General features: G+C 40.4%; 1 protein-coding gene across 1 annotated transcript in view; it reads left to right on the top strand.

Moving 5' to 3' along the window:
* Positions 1–685: 685 nt before the first annotated feature.
* The window catches only part of SLC25A12 (solute carrier family 25 member 12), a 70,174-nt gene continuing 61,983 nt past the window's right edge, over positions 686–8,876 (top strand). The window contains exons 1-2 of the mRNA XM_037523534.2: positions 686–739; positions 1,691–1,744. Of these exons, the coding sequence (XP_037379431.1) occupies positions 728–739; positions 1,691–1,744 (66 nt within the window). The 5' untranslated portion in view covers positions 686–727. The remainder of the gene's footprint in view (positions 740–1,690; positions 1,745–8,876) is intronic.

The raw sequence follows: 8,876 nt of genomic DNA, 5'->3' as shown, positions 1-8,876 counted from the left end.
GTGCAGGCCTTGCAGGAGATAAATGGATCCCGCCTTCCACCCATGCATTTGTGCCACACCTCGTTGCCAGAGAAGGCAATGGGTGATTAGGAATGTGGAATGAGTCTACAAATAAAGCTGGATAATAGTCACGAAGCAAAACTATATTAAGAATATACATGCCAATTTAGGGGCGTTATTTTCAAGTTACGTTTACTTAGGTTTTCCCCAGAGTAAGTGGTTCCCAATCCTTTTTATTGTCAGTATTCACCATTAGTTGCTATGACTGGGTCATGTTCTTTGATCCTGCGAAATCTTGCCCAATCTAGGCCGCTAGTGTTCCTTTAAATCACAGGGGGAAACGACTTCGCCCGTAGCCGGTGCCCAAAGCCACACCCACTAAGAGGCCTTAAGAAATCTGGGGCTTTCCTGGCGGTGACTGAGTTGTCAGCCTCCAAGCGGCGCGTCGGAATCCCACGGCGGGCCCTTGAGTCTTCCCCGAGGGAGACGCATCTCCCTCCTCCGCACGGCCAGTTGGCGGGTCGCGGGCCGGCCAGCTCCGCCGCCAGCCACCGGCCCAGCCCAGGACGTCCAGCCCCTTCTCGGCCCTGCCCGCCCCAGCCTATTTGCATAGAGACGCGCGCAGCGCGGGCGAGCGGGAGGGCGGGCGCGGCTGGGGGGAGGCGCGCGCGCGCTGACAGCTCGGCCCTGCTCGCTCACTCGCTCGTCCCCGGCTTCCGAGCACAGCATGGCGGTCAAGGTGACTCCAACTCTCTGCTGCTGCCTTTATTGCATAGGAGACATTCTGGGGACCCTGCCTGCAGCCCCCTCACCTCTTCCCATTTCTTTCTTTGCCTTGTACTTGGATAGAGCTTCCTAGGGCTCCAGCTCGCGGGAGGGATTGCTGTGCGGGGCTTGCACCCGAGGGAGAGGATGCCCGACTGGGGGAGGGGAAGAGGGATTGTGAGTTTGAGGGGCTGGTGAGGACTACAGGTCAGTGAAGAAAGAGTAATGTCCTGCCTTAGGGGCACGGGATTGGGAGCTTGGAGTTGGAGGGCGTCGGAAAGCGAGCGGAGGAAGTGGCATGTAAAGCCGGGGATGCCTAAGACATCTGTATGTTGCGGTGGGGGAGGGGGTGGGTAATTGGGTAATTTGGGGCCTCCGTGGGGCGGGGGCAATGGTTGGCATTTGTGCTGCAGGTGGAAGGTTGTCGAAAGTATTTGGAAACGTTATAGCAGCTTTCATATTTCAGTCTGGGTGAATAAAGAAGGGCGCGGAGATAATTATATTCAGGACTGCTATGCTTTGGGAAGAAAGGCTGCTAGGCCATGTGATTAATTTCAGTGTTGTCAACTTTCCTGTTGCTCTATTCTTGTGGGCCTCTTGATTTGAAGGTGGGTGTTGCTAGTAGATTTGGAATAAAGAGATTGATCTTCACTCCCTTCTCTTTCCAGTCCAGAGGAACTCTGTCTGGTAGATTTGCTCTATTTTGGGTTATCTCACTGGTCTTTCCATCCTGTCCTTACAGATCTTAACACCTGGACAGGTGTTATCAGTATTAGTGCTTTTGGTTTGTTTTAAGCTAAATGGCTTTATAAATGATAACAGCATCGATTGTTAGCTTCTGAATTCTAATCTATAGAGATAATGTGGGTATAGTGAAACATTATGAACTCATTAACTGGCTTTTTTTTTTTTTTTTTTTTTACAGGTACAGACAACTAGGCGAGGTGATCCTCATGAGTTAAGAAACATATTCCTACAGGTAAATTAGCTTTTGTTGTGTGCTCTTTCACTGGGGGGAAAGTATTAAGTCTTGTACTTTTCAGGCCTTAACTTTGAGGATCGTTTCATTTTTCATGTATTCTTATAAATTTGGCTAGACAAATAGATCATACTTATTTTATTTAGGTTTGACAAAATATTCTCTGCAAATTATTGTTTTTTATGTTACTTAAAACATGTGAAAGAACACCAAAAAAGAATTGCCATCTTCCCTTAAGTACAAGGGACTAAGATAAAATTTCAAATGTATTGACTGTCTTTTATAATTAATAAGTATGGTGTAATTTTTTTTTCTTGAAGTTGCATGTTTAGCTTTTGTAGGTGTCAGTAATTCTGTACATAATTTGTTACAGAGGTAAGGATATTGTGGTTATTCTTAATTTGTGTGTCTCTTCCCTACCTCTACTTATTTCTTTCATATCTGTAGGTTTTTGTTGTAAAATGTTACTGTATGTGATTCTTGCAAGGATCGACCTTTTGTTAAATTTTTGGGATCAGTGATTTGGCTGTAGACTTTTAAAAAAAGTTGACTTAGTTTTTTGTTTTGCTTTTTTCCCTTAAACTTCAAAATTTCCTCATGCAGGAAGTTGTGCTTTAAGAAGTTGTTGTAAAGGGAGACAAACTAAATGTTTCTCTAAATACTGTTTTTCTCAGAAATTGTCTTTTGTGAACTTTCTATTCTGCAGCTGGGTTTTTATATAGAAACTATGACCTTGGTCAGGTCCCTGCTGGGTATTAGTTTCCTCTGTAAAATGAGAGGTGATCTCCAAGGTTCCTTCCAACTCCAAAAGTCTGGTTCTATATTAGGAACAGATACTAACATATGCTGATGAGCCTGGAATAGATGACATTTTTATCAGAGACATGTGGATTACTTAAATTATTCTTGGGGAGGAGGCTACATAGATGACCATATACATGTGTAGTTCATGAAAAAAAAAAAACAGTGAAAATGTAAGTCCTAAATTTTATAAAATCTGCTAAGTGAAGCATCATTTCCACAATGAATGTAATTGTGAAAGAAGGGCTCTATTTCTGACTTGAAACCTTTATTCATCACAAGTTTCTTAAAAACAGCCAAAAATATGTCAGTATTAACCACACCATGTGATTAACTCAATTGTTTTATGAGAAGTTCAAGTGATACAGTTAATTTTATTTTGTTGATTAAGTCGGCATAGAAGAAATCAGTAGAGATGAAGCATGACACTGTGGAAAAGAGCACTGACCTGGGAGTCAGGAATACTGGGTTCAATTTCCAATCCTGCCTCAAACTGGTTGTTTTATCCTTAGACTTACTATCTGGCCTTTGTAGACATTATCTTCTGGTGTAGAACTCAGCAGGACATAAAGAGATGGGAATTGAATTACTTCCATCCTTAAAAATCCTATAGAAAAAAATCTGTGAATCTGTGGGAGGGAGTACAATGAGACAACTTGGAATCTGTCTAGCTTTTGACAACTTTTAAATCTTACTCTCTTCTTACATGTTATTTTGGTGCCTTTATTTTATGTTTATATTGAAAATTTGTGGAATTCATACTCTCTTTAGCACTAACTACATATAAAATATTACTGATAGATAAGAATTATTGATAGGTAAGAGAGAGATAGAGCATAAATACCTCAGGAATGCATAGAGCAGCTAGAAAGATACAAAAGAGCTAGTTGTAGGGTCTCCCTGGTGGCTCAAGGGGTTAAGTGTCAGCACAAGAAGCTATCCAGCACATGAAGCTATCCGCAGCCTCTGGCCAGCAAGTGTTCCATCTCTGGCAAAGGAGCTAACCCACATGGTGCAACAGATCTCTCCTGTCTTATCTGCTGCTACCCTCAGCAGTGTATTTCAGTCAGTCTGCCTGTTCTGTTCCCCACTCTGTCTCTGATGAGTCCTCTCACCCACCGCACTCCTGGCCTATACCCCATCTCTTGTATGCATAAATAAATCTTTAAAAAAAAACACAAAAGAGCTGGTTGAATCAGTTTGAGGACAGTTACCAAGTTATAGGTTACATTTTTTATTCCTGTCTTGAGTACTTCAAACTATAGTTACTTGAAGCTAATAAAGCATTGTTTAGAAACAATTTTGTTATAGATGTAAATGGCTTATTAGAAATAATAGGCAAAAATACATACTAACTACTTATTTCTTTAGCACTTAACATATTTATCCAACAAACATTTACTGAGGACTTTTTGCTGTGTGTCGTGTGTGTACTTCTGTTCAGTTTAATCGTAGATAACAAGTTGGATAATCTCAGGGAAGAATGAGCCAAGATTGAATGGTAGTGACTATCTGTTCTCTGATATCCATTTGATCTGTGTTTGAGAGAGTCAAGAATAGTGAAGGCAAATGTATCGCTGCTAGTAGGGAAATCATATTGACTTGCCTGGATTGAAAGGCCATGTAATAATGACAATGGCTAACATTTATTGGTCATTCTTTAGTGTGCTGGAACATCAGCCTAGTGCTTTAAGGGTATTATGTTAATTTTCATTACCTTAGGAGAATCTTTGTTTAATAGATGAATTTAAATGACTTGGTTAATGTTGCTTACTTCATAAGTAGTAGAGGCTGGATTCATCAAACTACAGAACCCATACCCTTAACTTTCACACCAAATACCGCTTATAGGATCTTGAAATGGTAAAATTTGAAAGCTAGAGGTATGTGAAAGTCTACTGGCAGCCATGTTTGTTAAGAAGTTAAAGGATAAGAATATGGTTACTTAGGTGATTAAAAACAGAAAGTACCTTTGCACTGTAACTATCTAGGACATTTGTCCAAGGAGTTTGGATTTGAAACAGTAGGGAGGCACTGTGGGATTCTGAGTGGACAAATTGAAAGTGGGGAATTCTGCCAGCTCTTTGTGTATGTTGGATAAAGTGTAGAGAGGTTGAAAGTAGGGAAGGCGATGAGCTAAGAGGCTATTGAAATAATATATGTGGGAGATAATGACCTGGAGTGGCTAATGACTGGGGAAATGGAAGGGAAGAACAGTATCAGGGATTTTGTAAGGGATGAATCTGTTAGATTTGGTATTAAATATAGAGGAAAGGAAGTAGTAAATATAGCATTTTGGATAGATGTTAGTTGATAAGCATCTATTTGGGGAGTTGGGGGGGTTATGTTAAATAAATTTGACTTTCTAAGTTAAAGTCAAGTTCAGATAGAGACAAATTTGTACAGGTGGTAGGCAAATCCTTATGATTGGGGGATTACAAACTAGACAGCACAGAGAATAGGGATTGATTTATTAATGATATCTACTATTGAAAAAGAAAGGAAGAGGAGAACTAAGGGAGTGTTTCTATAGGAGTTTAGAGTTTTACAAGGATATAGCTAAAGACAAAATATAGATTATTCTGTTATTAGTCTGATTTGGTTTTGATAGAATTTTGGGGTTCCTTGAGTTCAGGACTGTTTTAGCTATTTAAGCACCACAGAGAAGATTTAATTTTGAATTTTAGAATGCAGTTGATAACTCTTCTTATAAACTTTAGATCCATGCCATTAATTGTCTAAATTCACAAATAGTAACTTGTTTTGTAAATAGAAAGATATTCTAATTTGAAAATACTGGTATGTGCATATTTAATGACATTTATGTATGCATGTTCCTAAGAAAGACTTTGTAAGAGTCTTTTTTGTTTTGATTATAAGGAAATAGATTTATTTTTTCTGTGCTCATTGCTTCTCACATTTTAATGAGCTTTATTTTCTATTAGTTAAAAAAACACTATTCACTAGGATTCTGCCTTTTTATACCCCTTTCCCTCCAATTTATAAAATTGGCACACAACAAATGAATTCTTATGTATTAGACGGTGCTATCACTTTACAATGAGTTGTCAAACTAGGATTTTATTTTACTATCCTTCAACTGTTATTTATTTATTTATTTATTTTTACTTCTCTCAGTCCCACACTGTCATTGACCCAATTTTGCTCCATCAGGATTACACAAATACTGAAACGACTGAGTTAGACTTATTCCAGGTAATTTATAGGGGTTTCCAGTATATTATTAGGTGAGAAAAGACTTGGGTAGGGGAAAGAATTAGTGAGAAATAAAAACAAAGACTCAATGCGTATGTATTGTGCCACCCTGGTGGCGCAGAAGTTAAAGTCTCAGCTCTATGAAGCTATTGCCAGCCACTGTGTCATGAGTTCGGTCCCCGACCAGGGAGATACCCACATGGTGCCTGCTTCTACCCTCAGCAGTGTATTTCAGTAGATCCTTCTGTTCTGTTCCCCACTCTGTCTCTGGTGAATCCTCTCACAGCCCCGCTCTGCTCCCACCTGCTTGCACCTTTGGCCTAACCTTAATTCTTTTTTTTTTTTTTTTTTTAAAGAGGCATGAATTTTTATTTATTTATTTGTTTGTTTACACATGCACTGGGTATAGTCAGAAGCGCGGGAGGGTGAGAGAATTCACCAGAGCCAGAGCGGGGAGCAGAGCAGGCAGAAGGACCGAAGCACACTGCTGAGGGGAGCAGCGGGCAGCAGGAGAGGTCTGTGCGCCATGTGGGACCCTCCTGCGGTGGCCGGGGAGCAGCCGGGGATCGAACCGGCGCCGCAGAGGCCGCGGGCAGCTTCGCAACCCAGCGCTCAACCGCTGCGCCACCGGGGAGGCCCCTAACCTTAATTCTTATATGCATAAATAAATAAATCTTTTTTTAAAAAGTACATATATTAAATGTCAAACAATTTAATATTGTTCAAGTGAATAATTGAATAATAAGTTTAAAATTGCATAATTTAAATTGAATAATTTAAAAAATAATAATTTATCAATTCAGAACCTAAAATTTTAAGAGAATGTCATAGAATAAATTGGATTGCATGAGCCCAGAATGGGACACACAGAAAGTGATCTGTAGTTTCTTAGCTGCTCTGGTTAAGAATTTTCACCACATCTTTAGAATCTTCAGTTTATACAGTATTTGCCATAAACTATATAGAGTTTTCTGGAAAAAAGTATGAGGAATTAAGGACATATTAGTACCACAGTGAGATTTGAATCCTTATATCCACTGGAAGGATTGAAAGATTTAAAAAGATAAGAAAATTGCTGTTATTAAATATCATGTTGTGTTCAACTACCAAGCAGTACATTTTTAATTGTGTACCATGTATCAGATCAGGCATTGTACTAGATTCTGTCTTTATTAGAGATGAGTTCAGTGAGGGATGAGAGTAGTTTCTTTTTTATTATTTTTTAAAAGGCTTATTTATTTATGCATACAAGAACTGAGGTTTAAGTCAGAAGTGTGGGAGTGGTGAGAGGATCCACCAGAGAGAGTGGGGAGCAGAACCGGCAGGTCTACTGAAACACTCTGCTGAGAGGAGCAGTGGGTGAGGCAGGAGAGGTCTGCTGCACCATGTGGGTTGCCCATGTAGGTTGCGGCTTGCTGTCTTTAACTCCTAAGCCACCAGGGAGGTCCCCTGGGGTGTAGTTTAGTGAAAGCAGGACTTCACATTCTGGATAGGCGTGAGACAGATATAATAAAGCCTACACATTAAAAAAAAAAAGAAAAACCTTAGATTATGACAACTTCAATAAGGAAATAAACACAATGATGGAAAAGGGCATCATTTTTCAAGAGGGTGGTCAGTGAAGGCCTCTGAGGAGGTGATTTCAGAGCTGAAAACTAAAAGGTGGGTAGAGAGAATTCCAAATAGTTCGTAGATTTATTTATTTACACCATATGTTTTTTATTTTTTTTATTAAAGATTTATTTATTTATACAAGCACTGAGTACAGTCAGAAGTGTGGGAGGGTGAGAGAATTCACCAGAGCCAGAGTGGGGAGCAGAGCAGGCAGAAGGACTGACGCACACTGCTGAGGGCAGCAGCGCGCCATGTGGGACCCTCCTCCGGAGGCCGGGGAGCAGCCAGGGATCGAACCCGTGCTGTAGAGGCTGCGGACAGCTTTGCAATCCAGTGCTCAACCACTGCGCCAACGGGGAGGCCCGACAGTTTGTAGATTTAAAAGCCAAGGTGTTCATGAGAGCTGGGCATGTTATGTTCTACAAATAGAAAGGAGGCCAGAGTGCCTGAAGTGTCAGTGAGTGATGATAAATGGTGAATGGCCAGTAAGAAATAAGACTAAAGGAGCTATATCAAGTAGGGCCTAGTTTATAGGCCATGGAGAAGTTTGGTTTTTTTTTTTTTTTTTTGCTTTCATCGTGAAAATTACTGAAAATCTTTCGATTTGGAAGTGGAATGATTCAATCTATTTTAAATAGATCATATTGAAATAGATTATATTGAAATGTAAGCTTTATACATTTCTATGCTTTTTCATGGATGATTGCTTTGATAGTACATCACTTCTTCCAATTTAATTTCTTCCTCTCCAAAACACTTTTTTTTTTAAAGATTTGTTTATTTATTTATACAAGCACTGGGTACAGTCAGAAGCGCGAGAGGGTGAGAGAATTCACTAGAGCCAGAGCAGGGAGCAGAGCAGGGAGCAGAGCAGGCAGAAGGACCGAAGTACACTGCTGAGGGGGACAGCGGGCGGAAGGAGAGGTCTGCTCGCCATGTGGGACCCTCCTCCAGTAGGAGCAGCAGGGATCGAACCGGCGCTGCAGAGGCTGCGGGCAGCTTCGCAACCCAGTGCTCAACCGCTGCACCACCGGGGAGGCCCTCCAAAATATTCTTATAATATCTTGAGCTGAGTCTTAGTTAAATCCTTTTTATCCACCAAGCTGCAGAGTGTCATAGGAGCCTTCATGAACTTTGTAGTCACACCTGGATTTGAATCCTCATTTGATACCTCTTTGTAGGTGTCCACTTACTTTTGGAGCCTGTTTCTATTAATATAGGGTAGGGATGTTATAAAGGTTAAATGATATAATGTATAAATGGTGCATGATACATGGAGAACTGATAAAAACTTAGTCCCTTGTCTCTGTCCATCTCTTCTAAGATGAGGTGAGCATTTTTCTTTCCTGAATAGGATCTGAGTCGCTTGTCTTCCTTAGGTAACTTTGCAGGACCTATAAAGTGACTAAAATGTTAATATGTGTTTAGTGTTATGTACATGTAGTCAATTAATTACTCTCATTCTTGAGACATGTCTAAAGATCCCTATATTCAGAAATAC

This window comes from Talpa occidentalis, unplaced genomic scaffold (assembly GCF_014898055.3).
Source record: "Talpa occidentalis isolate TD23 unplaced genomic scaffold, MPIMG_talOcc4v2.1 talOcc4.3, whole genome shotgun sequence".
NCBI classification, from domain to species: domain Eukaryota; kingdom Metazoa; phylum Chordata; class Mammalia; order Eulipotyphla; family Talpidae; genus Talpa; species Talpa occidentalis.
This window is presented reverse-complemented; position numbering and strand designations above follow the sequence as displayed.